Source organism: Rhinolophus sinicus, chromosome 15 (genome assembly GCF_057876585.1).
Source record: "Rhinolophus sinicus isolate RSI-liver-muscle chromosome 15, RSI-T2T, whole genome shotgun sequence".
Classification (NCBI taxonomy): domain Eukaryota; kingdom Metazoa; phylum Chordata; class Mammalia; order Chiroptera; family Rhinolophidae; genus Rhinolophus; species Rhinolophus sinicus.
In genome coordinates this window covers 13,142,700-13,162,995 of record NC_142515.1, presented here as the reverse complement: position 1 = coordinate 13,162,995, position 20,296 = coordinate 13,142,700, and the positions used below count along the sequence as shown (strand labels likewise).

General features: G+C 35.1%; 1 protein-coding gene across 2 annotated transcripts in view; it reads left to right on the top strand.

The window, feature by feature from the left end:
- FHIP2A (FHF complex subunit HOOK interacting protein 2A) overlaps positions 1-19,975 on the top strand; it is a 31,669-nt gene extending 11,694 nt beyond the window's left edge. Inside the window, exons 4-17 of one of the 2 annotated variants that reach the window (XM_088791847.1) lie at positions 1,674-1,778; positions 2,238-2,360; positions 4,922-5,215; positions 5,397-5,593; positions 6,681-6,795; positions 7,311-7,387; positions 7,468-7,660; positions 7,838-8,007; positions 8,362-8,505; positions 9,388-9,478; positions 11,514-11,657; positions 15,939-16,079; positions 16,417-16,520; positions 16,636-19,975. In XM_088791847.1, the coding sequence (XP_088647973.1) occupies positions 1,674-1,778; positions 2,238-2,360; positions 4,922-5,215; positions 5,397-5,593; positions 6,681-6,795; positions 7,311-7,387; positions 7,468-7,660; positions 7,838-8,007; positions 8,362-8,505; positions 9,388-9,478; positions 11,514-11,657; positions 15,939-16,079; positions 16,417-16,520; positions 16,636-16,741 (2,004 nt within the window). In that variant the 3' untranslated portion in view covers positions 16,742-19,975. Of the gene's footprint in view, positions 1-1,673; positions 1,779-2,237; positions 2,361-4,921; positions 5,216-5,396; positions 5,594-6,680; positions 6,796-7,310; positions 7,388-7,467; positions 7,661-7,837; positions 8,008-8,361; positions 8,506-9,387; positions 9,479-11,513; positions 11,658-15,938; positions 16,080-16,416; positions 16,521-16,632 lie in introns of both variants that reach the window. The other variant, XM_088791846.1, reaches the window with a different exon arrangement.
- Positions 19,976-20,296: the final 321 nt, after the last annotated feature.

Genomic DNA, 20,296 nt, shown 5'->3' with positions numbered 1-20,296 from the left:
GTGCAGCCTAGTTTTAACTTTGCATAGAGGCAGCAAAGCTCCCAAATGCTCTAGACAACTGTTACTTAGTAAGCTGCCTAGAATTAGTGTAAACATTTATGAAAATAAACTCAAGTGCATGAGCTCAGAATCAAAGGAAATAAGAAGGAACCCAGTGAAAATTGGGGTACAAAAATAGGAATTATTTTTCATGATCCTGGAAGAAAATGTCACTGATTATTCTGACATTGACCCTGCTGATAAGTGGAGACAATTCAAGTTTTTAAGCCTGATGAGTCTTGAGAAATCTTTGCAAAGCTGGTATTATATAAATAATATTCTGTACCACCAAGCTTTCAATACTTATGAAGACAGGGTTCAAACGATGTGCTGCTGTGAGGGAAGGGGAGGAAGTTTGGGTTCAGGTCAGGAGGCCTGGCTTGGTCACTGATACACCGTGACCTTCAGGAAATCTCTTTGGTTAATCTTCCTCTTTAAAAACAAGGAGGTGATCACCAAGTGGCCTCCTCAACTCTAAAAAATCTGTGGTTTTGTTCTGTGAACTTCTATAATATATGTGAAAAATCAAACAAAACAAAAAAACCCCAACTAATAGACATGCTTCAATACCAAATAGAGTTATGCATAGTAGTGTTAAAGATAATTGCCTTTTAACTAATCTATAATATCAATTTATTTTAATTCAATTCATTCGGTTTATATTTTCTAGGCAGTCCATCTCCCTAATACCCTGCAAGTCTTTCCCCCCGCCCGCCTTCTTTTTTCCTGTCCTGTGGGGAGGGATTGTATAACATTATGAGGAATAAACATTAATTTTTGAGCAAATGTTAGTAAGTGTACTATTAGTAAATTTATTTTGATATAGGTAATCTGAATAATGCAAGGTATTTGCTATCTTAAAAAATGTGCTTAAAATTATAGTTTATACTATTTCCAGATAGCATGACTATGAGGGTGCTTTGGAAATACTACTCATTTTGTGATTGTATTTTAAATGTGAGGCAGTATAAGTAGGTTAATTATAGAACACGTAATGTTGATTCATACTCTCTTAATAGACAGGTAATCATCAGGTTTACTTTTCAGCAAATGTTTAAAACAGCTAGCATGTTATAAAAATGTCTATTAAATATTAATTGCATATAATAATCATAATGTAAATAGTTTTGTAACTAATTTAAAACAGCATTGTTAGAATAGTAGTTTGTACCTTAGGAATCTTTTTATTTACATTTCTGTGTTAGAAGTCTTTGTTTACTCCTGCATTTATATGATGGGAAGTTATTGATTACCTATCGTTAGTGTAAGTAACAAGATGCTGGCTTTACTGTGGCCAAGCTGTTAACTATAATAGTTTCACCTGACCTTAGCATTTAAATATGAACAGGTTGTCATTGCCTAAACTAAACTGTAATCTCAGCAGCGTGTTAACCACCATGCTGTTTATAATTACGTCAGCCTATGGTCCGACATGCTATATTATAGTCCCCGATGTAATTTTATTTCTAGAAAACCAGTCATTAATTTTGATTGAGAATTTTATTCTGGGGTGATTGCATTGACTGTTAGGAATGGAATACGTTTACATACATTGTCCTATTTTTTGAAGCTTTTGAGTAAGTGTGTTTGTATTGTCTCTTGTTTTCCTGTTTGCTGTCCTTTCCCATCCTCAGTGTCCGCCGGGAATGAAACAGCAGGTCCTGGCGTTCTACACTAAGCTTCTGGGAAGAATCAAGCAGCCGCTACTTCCACACATTAACGTGCACAGGCCAGTGCAGGTATTTTGTTCCCCTCACATAAAATTATTCGGTTCAGTTTCTTTTGGTATAGACATAATTTTATATGATATTCTTAAGAGTAAAAATAGTAAAGGAAATTAGTCTAATAATAACATGCAAATTAGAAAATACTGGAGCTTCCATTATTCATGATGTTGCATTAAATGTACTGCATGTCTTTATATTTCTCTTTTAAAATTTTATACATTAATTTTTCCTGAACTTACCCCCATGACATCTCAAGGAGAGTTTTTTATATACATATCTCATTCATTGTTTTTGGAGTCACGTATTTGAAAAATTTACTAGTAAATTTATTTTGATATAGGTGACTGTAAATAGTGTTATACCTGAATGATGTAAGGTATTTTAAATATCCTTAAGATAAAAGTGTGGCTATTTTACATACTTGTAAAAAATAACCTAACTTAAAACATTTTTTAAAAATATTTTTGACAGAAATTAATTCGACTATGTGGTGAAGTCCTTGCAACACCAACGGAAAATGAAGAAATTCAGTTTCTGTGTATTGTATGTGCAAAACTGAAAGAAGATCCCTATTTGGTCAATTTTTTTCTGGAGGTATAATATACTTCTTAATATTCAAAATATGCTTATATTTAAATTATTATGAGAATTGACTATTCATATGCTTTTCATGTCCGTTATTACAGTCTCCCTGGTATGTGTTACTGTTACTTACACACATTTTATTTTCTCCTGCGGGTCCGTAAGCTACTTGAGGACTAGGACTCTGTCCCATTAATCTCTGGGTCCCCACAGCCTCTCTAGTATCTAGCACAATGCATGATAACTGTTTAATTGACACTTGCTGAATGAATGAACCTTTAGAGAAATGCAGCTTTACCACTCACTTGTAAGTATGGATAGTCACAAAAGTACTTTGCAGTTCTCTGGCATGTATTCCCTGAAATCTAATCTATATTAGTTTTATATTCGCTAATATATGCATCTACTGTGGGTTAAGTGCATATGCACTTAACTGTCTTTGCCCTAAAGGAGTTTATAGTCGGTGACGAAGGTAAGACCAATATTCAGATACGGTACATAATCTAAGGTAGAGTAAGGTGGGTCTCATAAGAAAGGTACAAAATAGATGCACGTTTAAGTGTTCACAGGATGAAGAGATCCCGTCTGCTCTAGGTCATCAGAAAAGACTTTATGGAAGAGGTTATCTTTGATAAGAGCCTTGCCCAATGTTGAGATAAGAATGGGTGAACATGAGTAAAAGAATGAAGACAGAAAAGTTTATGGAGTGTTCAGGAAACAGGATAGTTAGGATGTATGGTAGGAGAAGGGCCTGGGCAGATAGACCAGGAACTGGCAAAGGCTTTGCATGGCAGGATGAGGGATTTGTGCATACCTACAGTTAGTTGTCGGGCAGCCACTGAAGATTTATAACCAGGGATGATACTACAGATGGTGCCTGTGCCTTAAGTTAAATTGGTGGCAGCATCTCGTACAGTGGGTTCCTTTGCGGAGAGAGAAAAGCAGGGAAACTAACTTGGAAACTGATGGAGTAACCCAGCCACAAAGTAACAGGGACTCTAAATTGGAAGCCTTGGGCTGGAATAAAGTGATTCTGTTCAGGAGACCCTAGAGGTAGACTCGGTGTGGTCTTGTGTGGGAAGCGGGAGGAAGGGTAATGCGTGCTTGAACTCCTGAGCCACTGAGTCTGCCACTAATGGAAAGAAGGGAGCTCTGGGGGAGCTTATTTTGAGGGGAAGCTGGTAATTTTAGTTCTGGATGCTTTGAGTCATCATGATATCCTGATGGAGAGAAAGAGCAAGTATTTGGTATTGCAGATCTGCAACTTGGGGTTAGTGTGCAAATGTGCTGTGGGTACCCGTGAAATCCCCAAAGTAGAAAAGAAACAGTTTTAGTAAGAACCAGAATGCAAGAGTGAAGGCAGCAGTTGCTTATAACCTAAGGAGCTTCTTAAAAATGCAGATTCCTTGGCTCCACCTCCAGATGGTCCCATTTAGGTCTGGTTGGGACCCAGGAACCTGCATTTTTATCAAGCCCCGCAGGAGGCCGTGATGACAGCAGTCTTGAGTCACGCTTTGAGAAACATTAGTTTAAGGAGTGAGTGTTGTTCTAAGATTATCTTCCTCTTGCCGTTCTTATCTGAGATACCGATCCCAACAGCGTTATTAGTATTTTGATGGAATAAAATGTTTTACATTCATAAAGACTATGATATGCAATTGATTTTATAGGAAATTGAGAAGTTGTTTGGAGTATTCATTTAGTTCCATAGAATTGTTTTAATCTACGTGCTATGCGCTCAATTTCTCAAGAAGATTGGCCTAAACTACACTTTTAACAGTAATAAAAGTGATTTATAATGACTATAATATAACTCACGAAGTAAACTTTGAATGCATTTAGCATTTAATTCACTTATATGGTGGGTAAAAAACTGTGGAAGGCCCTGTGGAGGAGCTGATTTATGGTGAATTCAAACTTGTGTGGGTGATGTGTTTTTGCTTTTATGTTCAAATGGAAAACAAGATACTATTGCCTTGAAACTGATAATCTGCTCCGGTTAAGATTCTCTTTGTGTTTGGGTGTGTGTATGGTGGGGGAGGGGGAAGGAAGGGGTCAACAAACACATCAAGCTAATCTCAACTTTTATCCTCAAAAACACTAATAAAAATGTCCTCAGAGTGTTGAATTCTTTTTATAAAGCAGAAATATAGGGAAAAACTTAGAAAAATCATCTTAGAAAGCTGATCTTAGAAGAGCCAACATTGAGGCTATATATTCTTAGCCCAGTGATGAGAAAACAATTAACTGCAATTGAAACCTCAAAAATCTTTTTTCTTTTCTTTTCCACTAACATCAGTTGTTTTCAGTAGTCAAATAGTTATCACTAATATTGTTCGCTGCTTTTGGTCTGTAAAACATTTTATACATAGTGTCAAGATTGTCAAACACTTCTGCAATTTTAAAATATCTAAAACACAGTTTGTTAAAGTATGAGTGTCTTCATTTGTCAAAACACTTATGTATTGCTATGTTGGCTAGACATTGAATGTTACAGAAAAATCTATTGAAATGTGATTTCTGTTTTATAAGGTTTTTGATCGGAATCTTACAAAACATGTATTCCTTTTCAGAATAAGTTAAAGTCACTGGCTTCCAAAGGAGTACCAAATGTGACTTCAGAAGACACATTAAAAGGTCAGGATTCCTTATCAGCAGATACAGGACAGCCCTGTCGGTCAGAGGAACTGACCGGTGCTGCTGGGGTGGAGCAAACAGAGTTCGAAGATGAGCCTCCTCATCAGACAGATGACCTGTCTGCAAGCTTGGATAATCTCAGTGTCACTTCACTGCCAGAGGCCACAGTTGTTCGTCCAAACCAGGATTACAATTTAGTGAATTCTCTGTTAAATCTTACGAGAAGTCCTGTGAGTCATCCTCTTTAATTTTTCCCCCCTAATATGATCAGTTATATGCATTTAAAATAGAAAAAAATATCTGTTCTTATATTAGCGTGAAACATTAAATCTTTTTAAGTTTAATTTTCCCAAACAACTCATCGTATGTCTAATTCGAGAATTGAAGGGGGTGTGTGTTTTTTCCCTTCAGGATGGCCGAATAGCTGTGAAAGCCTGCGAGGGCTTGATGCTGCTAGTGAGTTTGCCAGAGCCGGCGGCTGCCAAGTGCCTCACACAGAGCACGTGCTTGTGTGAGCTGCTGACGGACAGACTTGCCTCCCTGTACAAGGCCCTACCTCAATCAGTGGACCCCTTAGATATTGAAACAGTGGAAGCAATTAACTGGGGGTAAGAACCAGCCATTATTTGTTTTCTTCCATAAAAGTGACTTCTTTCACCTACACGTTTAAGTCCTTTTCTATTTTGCAAAGATAGAAATCTTTCATTTTGAAAAATGTAGCATTACTAGTGATTAAATGGCATCATTATTGTTTTTTTTTGTTTTGTTTTGTTTTTTTTTTGAGGCTTGTTTTAAATTTGTTATTGGTTAGTGGTAATGAGTTGGCGTGGGAATAACCCAGCTGTTAAAGTTAAGCTACTTCTCCTTTGTCCATTCTGGTGATCAACTAAGACCTATAACTTTGTTTTTCGTTTTTTTAAATCCTTTGAAAAGTGATATCCTTTTTTATAAATAAGTTCCATGGCCCCTAGGGCAGTCTCGTATGTTTCATGACCTGTTTGTGTAGAATCTCTCCTACCTCGTTCTTTCACCCCTTTTATCCCCACCCCTCCATTCTCATCGGAAAATATGCTTATTGCAGAACACTTATAAGTTATTAAAAAGTATAAAGCAGCATAAGTAAAATTACCCACAAGCCTACCATCTATAAACAGTTTTAATATTTTGACATAATAACCTATTACTGGTTTTCTGTGTACTTTTAACCCTTTTGGTTCTTACTTGTTTTTCCACCCTGTGTTCTGTCAACATCTGTAGGGCAGACCCCCTTGTTAACTTTACTACTGTCGTGTATTTTAAGGCAAGAAGAGAAGCAGGCCAGTCAGTTCTTTCTGCAGAGCCTCCTTTATCTCCTTTGTCTTCTGTCCCAGTGCGGAGAATCTCCGACTTCATTTGTTACTCGGTCATGTTTATGGGAGAAGTATGAGGAGCTGTCTAACTGGTCTTTCTGCTGCAGCTCTCTTCTCCTTTAGACTCTTTATTCCCACGTAATGAGTAAAAATTGTTTACAACTTTAAAAGGTTTTATGTTTGGCTTTCTTTTATAAAACCCTCTTCTGGTAGTCATGCAGCATTGCCTGCGTAAATGTATCATACTATGTAAGTTCATTCACGTGCCTTCATTTTCCCATATGTACTGAATTGAATTAATGCTTTTGGATAACTTTGAACTTAGCATTTCTTCTTTGTCCTACAGCTTGGACTCATATAGTCATAAAGAAGATGCTTCAGCATTTCCAGGAAAACGAGCCTTAATTTCATTTCTTTCCTGGTTTGATTATTGTGATCAACTCATAAAGGAAGCACAAAAGGTTTGAATAGTTTTGTTTATTGATCATTTAAAAACGTAAATGTCTATTAAGTGAAATTTGAATCCTCAGTTTATATCCCCAAGTATGTCTTAATTGTCTTAGGATAGCACAGTTAGGAAAATAAATAGAACCAAATAAAAAAGTGTGTGTGTATGTTAACTCGAATAAGTTACAATTCAAGCTCTGTCTTTATATTTCTTTAAGTATTATAGTACAACCCACACAAAATAACTTTGGCCTTCCTCCATTTCTTCTCTTTGGGAAGATGTTCATACCATAAGGTGATTGGGATAATAGTTTTATCCTGTTTGTCTTGTTCTTGGAAATTTACATAAAATGTAAAGAACTTAATGACTAACATGTCATCTAGGTTTGTATACCATCAACAAAATGGTCAATAGGCAAGTTTGTTTCCTACATTAATTCAGATGGAGAATGCAAACTGATTTATTGATGATAAAAATTAATCTCTTTTCCATTAAAAAAAAGATAATGATGTTTGTACTACATTCTAGACTGCTGCTGTTGCTCTTGCCAAAGCCGTTCATGAAAGATTTTTTATTGGTGTTATGGAACCACAGTTAATGCAAACGTGAGTGGCCTCTTAATTTAAAAAAAAAATCATTGTGTTCATGTTATTTTTGTCCACTGATTACCTGTTTGTTATGCCAGTTCTGAGATGGGCATTCTGACATCAACTGCTCTGCTTCATCGCATTGTTCGGCAAGTAACCTCTGACGTTCTGCTTCAAGAAATGGTGTTTTTTATCCTCGGAGAACAGCGAGAACCAGAAACTCTGGCAGAAATTAGCAGACACCCTTTAAGACATAGGCTAATTGAACATTGTGATCACATATCTGATGAGGTAAGCTATGGGATGACTTAGAATTTGGCTGAAATTTATTTTAGTATACTTGTGATGTTTTGAATATCAACCTCTGTTATGTGCCTCTAAAAATTGAAAGCATGACTTCCAGGATGGTAAGAAGAATAATTTATTTAAAGATACTTTTCAGTTAGCCTTTATCATTTTTGGTTTCAGATAAGCATCATGACATTAAGGATGTTTGAACACCTTTTACAAAAACCCAATGAGCACATTCTTTACAACTTGGTCCTAAGAAATCTTGAAGAAAGAAATTACACAGAATATAAACCTGTGTGCCCAGAAGATAAAGATGTGGTGGAGAATGGATTGATAGCAGGAGCAGTGTAAGTTTCTGTCCGACTCTGTGAGTTTAGCATTGTATATAGAATCATAATTTTCTCTCTGATTTCTCTCCCTTATATAAATAATCTCTTAAGTTTAAAAGCTTTTAAAAATAAAATTTAGATGTCTTGATATTACTGTCCCTTTAAATTACAGTGGTATTATCTATTCATCAAACCCAACAAAATCACTATATTCTTTGGTTAGATGTTAATATAAAATGTTAACTTCTCTATGAATATAAATACTTTTTTTATTAATAAAATTATGTAAGAACAAAATTATTTCTAAGAACATATATAATAAATTGTTTAGAAAATATAATAAAATGTTTTTTTGTACATTATTAAACCTAGAGATCTGGAAGAAGATCCATTATTTACTGACATTGCACCAGATAACACTTTGTCAAACCAAGAGTGGCTTAGTTCTTCACCTCCCACTACTCCAGACCACCCCAAAAATGATGGGAAAACTGAAGTCCATAAAATTGTAAATAGGTGAGTTGCTATATAAATTTGACTTACATCTCTTTGCTTGTGTTTATAACCTATATATAATAGCTCTGCTCTTAGATTGTCACAGAGATATATGATGAAATCAATCTTCCTCTATTTAATCTAAAGATTATGTCAGCTTTTGTCATGCTTATGTAGTAAGAGCCTAGGGGCAGCAATCAATAGCAAAAGGGAAAGGCTCTACTTAATAAAGAAATAAAAACAAGTAACAGGGGTTAAAGCCACCCTACTTTTTTACATATAAATAATTTAAAGTAATTCCCAATTGGAGCAACATGGAGAATTTCCAGTTTGATAAATTGTACTTATTAGACATGTACTGGTTGTATATGCTAAGCATAAGGTTATTCCTTTTGTTAGTTTGTTTTTACTTTTTTTCCTTAGGTGACTTTTTTTTTTTTTAAAGTGAAATTCCTTCTTTTTCTTCCTTTGTTTGCAATGCTGTTATTGATATGCCTAGTCCAGGCAGATGGCTTTAGAGAAAATTCCATAAGGCTCAAGATGCAAAATTCAGGCACATAAAATCTTAAATTCAATTACTTAAAAGCGAGTTTCCTGAGATTAACAGATATGGCAATCTGTTATTGTGCTGTAATGTAAAAAGAAAAGTCATTTTAGGCTTACTTCTACTTTAAGTGGAATGAGTAATTTTTTAATAAACCCTTTAAAATAATGAAAGTGTATTTAATAAGTGAATTGTAAGCCTGATTTAAGATAAGTACTTAACATATAATTTTATTTTTTAAGTTTCCACTTGTATTAATACTTGATTAAACTGGAGATATCACTAGATATATTAATACATATAAAGATATTGAATTGTGAGAGTATTTATGTTACTGACCGCGGCTTTTTTCATTTAAGTTTTCTCTGTCTCGTACCGGATGAAGCCAAATCATCCTACCATGTTGAGGGCACTGGATATGACACCTACCTCCGAGATGCTCATAGGCAGGTAAGTCCAGTAACTAATTTTTTGAAATGAAATCTAATAATGCACACAGATGCCTTGTCATTTCTCCAAAGGTTTGCCTTTCCCTGCAAGATGTGAACTCCAGTCTTGCTACTGTAACTTTCTACAAGTGACCTTGCTGTGCATTTCCCTGACTGTGCCTTTATCTCATGACTTCTTTATGCTCCCCTGGCTCTCCCTCCCTCCCCCACCCTTTCTTCCCTTTTTGTGCTCCACGTCCTGTCTCCTACTGATCCAAAACATGATCTTGAACCGCTTCTGCCTACCACCACGCCTCTCCCAGTCCCCCGCTGTTATCCTTTCCTGTCCACCACTACTCTTCCCCCAGAGCTGTCTCTTCCATCACTCTCTCACTCACTCCTTTGTCCCCTGCATTCTAGCTTTCTGTCTCACTGGAACTACTTTCTCAAAACTCTCCTCTTAGTTGTTAGATTAAATGGCCTTCTCTCAGTCTTTTCTCTCGATAGCATTTTGCATTTTACAGAATTCCAAATTTTGAAATGTCTCAAATCAGAAAAATGTATATTTGGTTTTCATCTAAATCCTTTGGATTTATGTGTGCTATTATATATAATTAATTTGCATATGCCTAGAGTTAATGCATAATACTTCAAGCCTGGATTCAAGTCCACATTATCACATGAACAATTAGAGTAATGTACTCCTCGTGTAACAATAAAAGGCAGTAAGAGTCTCAGTAGTACCAACTGGATTTTTAAATTGCTTTTATTCTTTCTGTAAAGTTTCATTTCCATTTTCTGATTACAAATGCAGTTGTGGTTATTTCAGAAATATTAGAAAACAAATGAAAAGGACAGAAAAAAATTTAACTATTACTTTCCAGGTCAGAATTTCAGAATTAATGCGAAAATGCTTTTCTAAGTATTGGGAAGTGGTTTCATAAAGATAATTGTCTACTGAAAGCCAAATAGTTGAAAACTCACAATATATTGAAGAAGGTGGCTTTTCTTTATCATTTTAAATATGTTTTTCTTTTAAAAGTTGAAGTTAGAGCTTCATGGTGAGAATATGTTTTGTTTTAATATCAGGTAATTTGTAAAATATGAGGTAATTTGCAAATCAGAGTAGTTTTGCTTTATCAAATAAGGAGAATCTGAAAAGGGAAAGAATATGGAAGAAAACTGCTCTAAATTTCTTTCATTTAAATCAAATAAATTACATATCGGGGAAGACTTTAAAAATTTATTTTTATTACATGAGATATTCTTGTACTTGTAAAAATTCATATTGTTTATCCCAGTGATAAACTCTGTGTAGTGAAGGACCCGTTTCTTATTATTTCCGATCTGTCACACACCAGCACTTTTGTAAAATACAATAAAAATGAATTACTAGAAAAATGAAAAGAGCAAACCCAAATGACAAGCCGTGATTGTCTTATTAGAGTCAACAGACATAAAATTTACTCAGTTAAGTTGCAACGACAGGTTCTACCTTCCTGCTCACAGTTTCTGCACCATCTCATTGTGGTGGTAGCGCTTTGTGGCCCACACCTTGAGCAGCCCTGTTTTACCTGTCCTAGCAGAACAACATGCCCACTGCGAAGGCGTCATAGGAAATTGAGCTTTTCTTCTCAGATGAGATGCGTCTGTTCATCTATTACAGGTAGCATCTGAGAATAGACTTGAAAATGTGGCTAGGGCTTACTTGGCTTTTTAAATATTCTCTAAATATATAATGCAAACAAGTAAAGGGTTAAATTCCTCTAAAGGAAGGAGCATAAGCACAGTGGTTAAAGTGGTACTTTGATAAACTGAAAATACACCTTTTTTTTAATCAGCATATATTGGTACTGGTGGTTACAGTCTTACTTTGTGCCTCTAGGTAGGGTGTTATCTGAGTTCTCTCTTCGTCCCCCTCCCATGGCACCTCACACATAATAGACATTCCGCAGTCAAATGGATGTTTATATGCCTGTTTGAGGAAATCATTTTTATTTCACCTCAATTTGTTTTTCATTAGTTCTTCTCTAATGATCTGAATGCTTTTCCCCTAGTTCCGGGACTACTGTGCTATCTGCTTAAGATGGGAGTGGCCTGGGTCTCCAAAAGCATTGGAAAAGTGCAATTTAGAAGCAGCTTTCTTTGAAGGTCATTTTTTGAAAGTTTTATTTGACAGAATGGGAAGAATTCTTGATCAGGTAATAAGTTGTAAAATACTAATTTTCATATTATTTTGTTACCTTTCCTTATGGGTTCATCTCAAGTCTTAATTTAGATCAATAAGGTAATTTTATTTTATTTTTTTTGGTTTTTCCACTAGATGACTTTTTTGTAAAGCTTGCTTGCCAACAACTGGTGGGTGTTTGATGCATTTGTTATGTTAAAAGCATTTATTTGATCTGACAGCTTTTACAGAATTGAATATTTTACTTCTCATTGTAGGCCATTGACTTAATATGTTTAGCGTGTTTTGGAGGTGATTAGAGTGCTTTCCTTTTATTGACTTAGAGAGCCTTTTAGTTATTACAGTTAGTACAGATACAGATAGAGCCAACCTTGTAAAGGTCAATTCAGAAGACCTTAAATGTCATTTGAAATTAATCTTGAACACGCTGGTCTCGTTAATATTACAGGACAGTGTTAGATGAAGCTGCTGCTTCAAAGAACTTGTGAATGATACTTATTTTCATAGGGGGAGGTGAAGTAAAAAGGGTAAATTTACTTATTGCGGGGTGGACAGAAATTACCATCAGCTGGTATGTTGCTGTGTGCATTTCACTGCCTGTCAGGAGATAGGAATTTGGGATTATAGAATCTCTCCCTTCCTATCCTCCATCCCTCCCTCCCTCCCTCCATCGCTCATTGACAAAGTGATGATGGAGCTCTGAAATGCTTTACACACTGGGATATACACTTGAAATAAAAGACCCTGGCATAATATTTGTCTTAACATAGAAATTGAGTTAACCAATTTGAAATGAATTTAAAATTGTATATTAAAGTACTTGTTCTCTTTTAGCATTTTGAGTAAATATTTATGTGAGCCTAGGGGGTTATAAAAGAAATTTACAATGTAAGCTGGCTGTATTCAATAACCAGAAAGCCAAATAAAGAAATTATAATTTAAGAAGTATTTCACTAGGGCAGACTTCAGTCAGTACTGTTGCTGATAGTTATCAGTAAAGAGATAGAGGAAATCTTTTTTTCTTTTACTCTTTTAATAACATGAGCTGTATCTCTGGTGTTTAGTTGTTTGTTCATTTGTTTTATACTTAACAACCAAAGCATTTAAATCCAGCTACTGTAGGTATTATGCTCTATACATCATGGCTGTGTAACCTCCTGGGGTGCAGGGCCCATCATTTATTGTTTTTTTGTGTGTGTGTTGGTTTGCTACACTTAGTTTGGATCTGATTGAGCTAACATGCAAGAGACATTAACAATCTGTATCACGGCAGTGATCTTTAGACATTTTGCCCAAAAACACTAAAATGGAATCTAACTTTTAAAAAGTAGTTTCTAAATGGATTGAAAGATCCTCTTGGAATCATTATCACTCGAGCATTTTTTCCTTAGTTTGTAGAGTGCTGACACAAAAGGATACACTTGGAGACGGAATATTCTGAAATGCTTAAAGTGCACGTTGTTTCACCAGCGAGCACTCCACAGTGCAGCCCTCATTCCTACAGTGTCTCCGTCACTCTTCCTGTAACCCTAATGGTAGGCAAAACAGATTGCTGGCATTACACTGTAAGTGAGGAACCCTTAGTTTCAGTTCATGTGACAACAGTGAGCTGTGGAGCGTAGCCTTTTGTCTTTAAAACCCTTCATTTTCCAAGCCTTTTTTGGTAAGAACATTATATAGTCAGATCTCAAAAAATAATCATCAGGAGTTCTGGTATTCCAAGCAGTCTTGGTTTTGTTTAATCTTATTTCTTTTCCAAATGTTTTTGCTGAGGACGATGTTTGCTTTGTAGTTTCTTAGTATGTGCCCCTGATAGGGTCGCGATAACCAGGCTGGGATTAAATATTGATTATGAATAATCAATAAAGTAGCTAATTTCTGCAGTTATAATTGAGAAGTTATGACATCAAGTATTCATGACAGTATTTTGTTGTCAAAGTGTTAATTTTTTAAAAATACTTCATAATGCAAACGTTTAGTATTGTTTGTAACTGTGAGGATTTTAAAAAGAGTAAAATGCTACGCTACATAGTAGAATGTAAAGAACACCAGGAAAAATGTAAGAGGCCAGGTTCTTGTCCTTACCCTGACTGTGAAGAGTTTGAACTTGGGCAACTAACTTAGCCACTTGTCACATTTTCTTATTGTTAAAATGAAGTTGATCTTACTTGCCCTGACCTCTTACTTAAATTTGCTTGTAAGAATTAAATGAAAAAAGTAATTCAAAATACTTTAAAACATAAAAAATCTGTTAAATGCAGGTTATTATTAGACATTTCAGAGACTGTCAAGTGTTTGAGATTTTTAAAGATTTAACTTAAATCTTATTATTTTGAGTGTTATATTTGGCCTTTAGTAGGAAGGTTGAAGCAGTTTGCTGGTGACAGTATGCTTTTAAGTCGAAGTTTATTGTCTTGAAATTCAGACCTTACATTTAGTGTGAGCTCAGTCAAAAATGGGCCGAGTCCATCTGACATATCAGAAAAATCTGGTTAGCTTTCATTTCAGGTGAATACTGTATAAAGTACAAAATAAAGGGATCCAAAATAATAAATATAAACACTTACTATTAACCAACCCCCAAAATGCCAGCTTGTGTTAAAGTTATTACCAATATGAGGTAGAGACCATTTCAGAGTATGGTGGCACAATTTCTGTCTAGCTGAAATGTATTTTCAGTTTCACAACATTAGAAAATAATCCATGTCAGCCTTAAATTTCTTAAACAACCAAAGACATAGATTCTTGTTCAAATATTAAAAATCAAGTAACAAACACCATAGAGAGAAAATAAAAGTTTAAGTGGCACTGTGTCTTGGTTTAAAGCCAAACTTTTTGATTGAGTCATTTATGCACCGCAAAAGTGTTTCCTTTGTGCCTAAAGTATAATATGAATTCACTGTTTTTTACGAATTGAGTCTTGGAGAAGGCTTTCTATTCTGTTGCAAATATTATCAAGTAGGAGGAGATTATGCTCTTTGATAGGAATAGTATCTCCTTTCATTTATCTTGCTTATGGCTAGATTTTGAGTAAGAGTGACTTAGGCATAGTTTTTCTTTCATGAAATCTGTGTTCATGAATCTAGTGGTAGGTAAGAAAGATTAAATTGAACTTACAACACAGGACTTGAGTTTTTGTATATTTGATACCTTCTGGCACGTGCTCAAGCTTTGTTGTCCTCTGAATGCCAAATATTCACTCTTAATTGGTGTTCATTATGATCAAGGGTTCAAAAGCTGCTCAGTGAAGGCGAGCAAAGCATTCAGCTTCCATGGCGAATGTTAACTTGCTCCGGGATCACTTCTCCCTTCCCGGTGCCGCACCATGTCTCTCACTCATCCTGTCACCTGGGTTCTTCACCTCCCTGCTGAAGTCAGTTTTGTTTCAGACTCTCGGTTACCTTTGGCTGCTTGGAAGGAGACTGGAAGGGGCGAGAAATTTCTGGTGAAAGTTATTGCCGCACTAATAACAACTCCTTTGTATAGTGTGCCTTCGGCTTTGGTTTTTACATCCTCTGTAAAGCACCTTCAGGTTACTTTCTATGATGAACAAATAAGCTAAAAATAAAAAACCAGAATTCAAGTACAGTTGTGATCCTACACACAAACGCACATACATACGAGGAGCTCTCCACAGATGTGCCGTTATTTTGGGAGAGTGACTGTTCCTACAGTGAATGAGATGGCCCCTGTCTGCAGTCACCATTGGGAATCTTCTCCTTCACTTTGAGGCACACGCTGGTCATGTCTGCCCCCGAGTACTTTTATTCTGTGTACAAGGTTCTGTGATGTACATGACACCATTTTACTATGTATACACTTTTGGAAATTGGTAGTAGTTGAATAATCTAAGAGATGAGGAATGTCATTTCTAAAATTAGGCTACTGTATTTAATACATTCCCTTCTATCTTTGATCTTACATGTAATGTGTCCTCTGTTGTTTGTAATTAACATTACATACAACACTTGGTTGGGTTTTGATAACCTCTTGAACTATTTCATTAATTTAAAAAGCCTGTGTAAAACAAACATTCTGACTATGGTAAGCATTTGGGTTTTTTCTATGTGTTTATATGCATGCTTTTGTTTTAGACTTGAGTTATATGCTCTTTGACTAGGATGGTGAGAGCTAATTTAGTTACAGGCATTTTCATTGTAGAAGAGCATGTGGAGGGAGGACTAAGATGGTAGATTTTCCTTTCCTGAAAAGACAAATTGAAATGGTAAATTAAGTGCTCAGGTATATACATATAAATAACATCAATGTCTTTTTGTTTTTTACCTCTCCATAGCCATATGATGTAAATTTACAAGTAACCTCGGTGTTATCTAGACTTTCTCTCTTCCCTCATCCACACATACACGAGTACCTTTTGGATCCTTATGTGAACCTTGCTTCTGGCTGTAGATCACTCTTCTCTGTAATCGTCAGGGTGAGTTATTAGTTTTGTTAGATTCTCTAGGATTGATAAACCTGTCCAATTAACATCTCCCTATCGTATGTAATTAGTGTCATATAATGAAAAATATTATATATCGACTGTTTAGAAGTAATTATTTTACTATAAAATGTGGAGAAAAAAATTCATTCTCTTAAATGATATATGTAATTTATATTTTAAGGAATAGATATTAGTCCTTTGTCAGCGATAGTTATGGTTAGAGTGAAAGGTGACGGTCTTCATTTGGTAATAGGAAATGGAATATTATCCCAAAAATCCCTACATAGTCGATTTCAGGAACTGAGTTCATTTTGTCTCTGTGATGCAGGTTGTTGGAGACCTTATGGTTAGAATCCAGCGTATTCAAGACTTTACTCCCAAGCTTCTGTTAGTCAGAAAGCGGTTACTTGCTTTAGAACCTGAAGGACCTGTGTAAGTCAGTGTTGTACATGACACAGTTTTGTTTTCTTTTACCTAAAAATTCCAACCAAACTTGACAATCTGCTGATAACTTAAACTGATGTGTTGCCTGCTTCTCCCTTAGCAGTATTGACCACATCACATTGCTGGAGGGTGTGATCGTGTTGGAAGAGTTCTGTAAGGAGCTGGCGGCAATTGCGTTTGTGAAATACCACGCTTCCTCCACCCCGTAAATGGCATCTTTCAAGTAACTAAGGGAACAGAACAATTGTGTAAATTTCATCGAAAAAGTTCCACCCAGTGAAGAGAGGATAAAAAGCCTTTTTAAATGAAGCATTGCTGTAAACTGGACAGAACCATTACGGACCCCTTGAGTGGACAATTTCAGTAAAATGTTGTAAGATGTTGTTTTCATTGGCTTCATCATATTGGTTTTATATATAAAATTGCACGTCCTTGAATCCAGGATACAATCAAAGGAACTTCAGGAAATGAGCGTTTCTAATGCCTGTGTGACAAGCTGCAAAATTTCTGATGTCATGACTTCGATGATATTTCTGTTATTTTAATATCCTTTTAGGTAGCAAGGCATTTTGACATTCTCTGGGACTCAAATGCTTATATTCTTTTGGATTAATAAGTAGCAAAAAAAACAAATTTTATAACTTTTTAAGGTCAGAATTCTTATCAAAAAATATGAAAAAAACTAACTGAGAAAAAATACAATTCAGGGACCATCAAATGAGTTAATAGTCGGAGATAAAAATGTGTAAAGCGCCATTAACTCTCTTCAGCTTTTCTAAGAATAACAATTTAATATGATAAAGAAATTCTTGATTAATATAATATATATATATATTTTTAAAGAACTGTTCTTTTACTCTTGTGCACATAGCCATGGTAGTGATTCGTTTTCACGCATGGGTCCCAGTATATTTAAACCGTGTCATTTTTGCAACAATGTTGAATTCGAGCTCCCCATTGGTAGTATTTGCTAAAATAGTATTTTCTTACGCTAATTAACATGTATTGGGTTGAGAACCTTTTGTTTTCCTCTCTGTCTCCCTCCCTGAAAATTGTTTCATAAAATTGCTTTATAATTTGATTTTCTTTTTGAAATGCATGATGGTGTCCTGATGGGGGACTGACGGACTGCTAACTCCTAGTCAGCAATCAAAATGGCAATGGGCTCCTTAATGTTTACATTACTTGTTCATTTTTGTTCAGTCTTTTGTTTTTAATGATTCTAAAGACAGTTTAAAAAAAAAAAAAAGACAACCAGTCTGTACCGTTTACATGTTAAAGAATGGGTAGGTTGGGTGTGTGTGTGAATGGGTGTGTAGGCAGGAACGCGTGTGGGTGGTCTGCACACGGCATGCTGGGACTGGGTTTACAAAATGGAGTTTGCTAATCCACTCTATTCTTCCTGTAAGTGATGCTTGTCACTCGAATATATTGCTTCTAAGCTTTCCTTTCCTTTTTTTTTTTTTTTTTTAGTCGAAACGTTAAGTGGCAGCACTTTATTTTTCCATTTACTCATATTTGGGGGAGCAGACTATCAAATTGGTAGCTTGAAAGGAACTGTTGCTGTCCCTTCTGAGAAGTCCTTTTATGTAGCATTCTTGCATATGTCCAGTGTGTGTGGCATGTGCATAGAAGCATGTTTTACACCTACTGCTCATTTTGTTATATTCATTTTTCTGATTTATTTTATAGTTAGATTTTGCTATTTATTTAGGAAAAAATATCAAGATTATGAATATCTTTGGCTCGAGAATGCTTACCACTGTTAAAACCACATAAAGACTAAACTTCTGCAAAGACTAAATTTCTTAGCTCTAAGAAATTTATTAAGCAAAACAGTGGAAGAACAAAAATGGGCGATAGTTACTTTGTGATTTTCTTTAAATGATTTTTAATGATGGGATTATTAAATTTGCTGTATTTGTTGATCAGTCCATGTAAGGAACACTGCAGCATCTTCAGTTTTCAGTGTAGTTGTAGTCTACTTTGATGTAAGTGTAGTTAAAATAAGGCATTAAGAGATATTAGATATTTCTTAATGTTTCCCTAGTTTTCAGTAGGTGTAATAGCAATGATGTGACCGCTCAAACCAAATAAAATACTATTTTATCTTTGATTTCACAGTGGGACCTTACAGCTAATCCATGAAACCAAGCTCAGAAAAGCTTTAACTTTTTGTGTGTCTATGCTGCTTCTTAAAACATAATTATTTTTCTAAGTTATTATAATGACTTTTATTTGTAATCAGCTAAAGCTTAAGGTATATTTTGTTTTTCTAAATTTCTTCCTTCCTGGTCCCTCCCTCCTTCTGTCTGTCCCTCCCTCCCTCCTTTCTTTCTTTCATATTTAGTTCAGACCTAGAGCCAGCACAAGTTCTCACAGTGAGTTGGATTTGTTAGTGAAACATTGTACTGCATTGTTAGTCTTTTTCTTACTGTCTTTCGGAAGCTGAATATTTCCGTGATTCAATACTTGCAAAACAATGACTAAAATGCACTGTGGGGGTAGAAAGTACCGTCTTAACAATTGATTGCCATAAGCAAATTCCAAACTGAATTTCTAGCCTCCCTTCACATTGCTATAAATAAGTATGCACATTTGTTTATAAACTTTCTAACAATATAGTCTTTGGTTTTATTTTTAGTAATGAGCCACATTCTTTACTTGATAGAACTCAAATTCGTCCTTAGCCAATTATCATTGTAGTATTCACATTATAACTATGTAATGTTTTCATGATATATCTGTCTGTGCAATATGGAAGCTATGAGTGGATTCATAGTTTTTTGGTTTAATTGTACATTATTGTGTGTACATGTGTATATGTATGTATATATATATATGTATATTTGTATATAAGGACCAAAATCCTTAGCTTGCTTACACTGTTGCTGGTGTAAAGATTGTTACACTTAATTTTACGGGGCACAAATTATGGAATTCCTTTGTAATTCATGGTAACATATTTCCATAAATTATTGCATTAATATACAATTACCATTTAATTAGGAAGTTTATAGGTATTGACAGAAGTTGCATTGAAGTGATAAAACTGCAAATTATATGGTAATTATATTTTGGGTAGTACAATTAATCAAAACATGAATGTCATTATGACACATGCTGTGTTAAAACATGACAGATAATCATATTTCTGGGCCCTGTAAAACAGTGTTACTGTAATGCTCTGTTTTGCCTCCTTCCTTGTTTACATTAAACAAAGGATTATTGGTAAATTTTTCTATTGAACATTATGTAGGTTACTGACAGTGTTAACCAAGGCCTGGAATTCTTGGGCCATCTGTGAAGAAACTTTTCAGGTGGCAATTGTGTACCTACTATCTCTTCAAAGGAAGTTGTAATCAAGTTCAACTTTTTGTGCTAACAATGCATGCAGGACTATGAGGGATAATCTAAAAATAAATAATGTAATTTAAACAAAATGTCTTCTTATATTTTTGTAGAATTCTAGTTAGAAACATTTCATTCCCTGATAAGTCGAAAACAAAAATTCTTAACACACAAAAGGATATGACACAACAATCAGTAGGTCCCTACAGCATTGATTCCAGGGAAAGAAAAAGAAATAATGTATCAGAATATTTGTAAAGGCAAATGTGTAGCTTGAAAATTTCCCCTGGGTGAGCCTCATATATATTATCCAGCCCACTCCTTAATAATCACTTCCCTAAAGGAAGGAATTTTTATACGGGTCTTAGAAAAACAATTCATTGTTAGCATTATTTCTTAATATATTTACAACA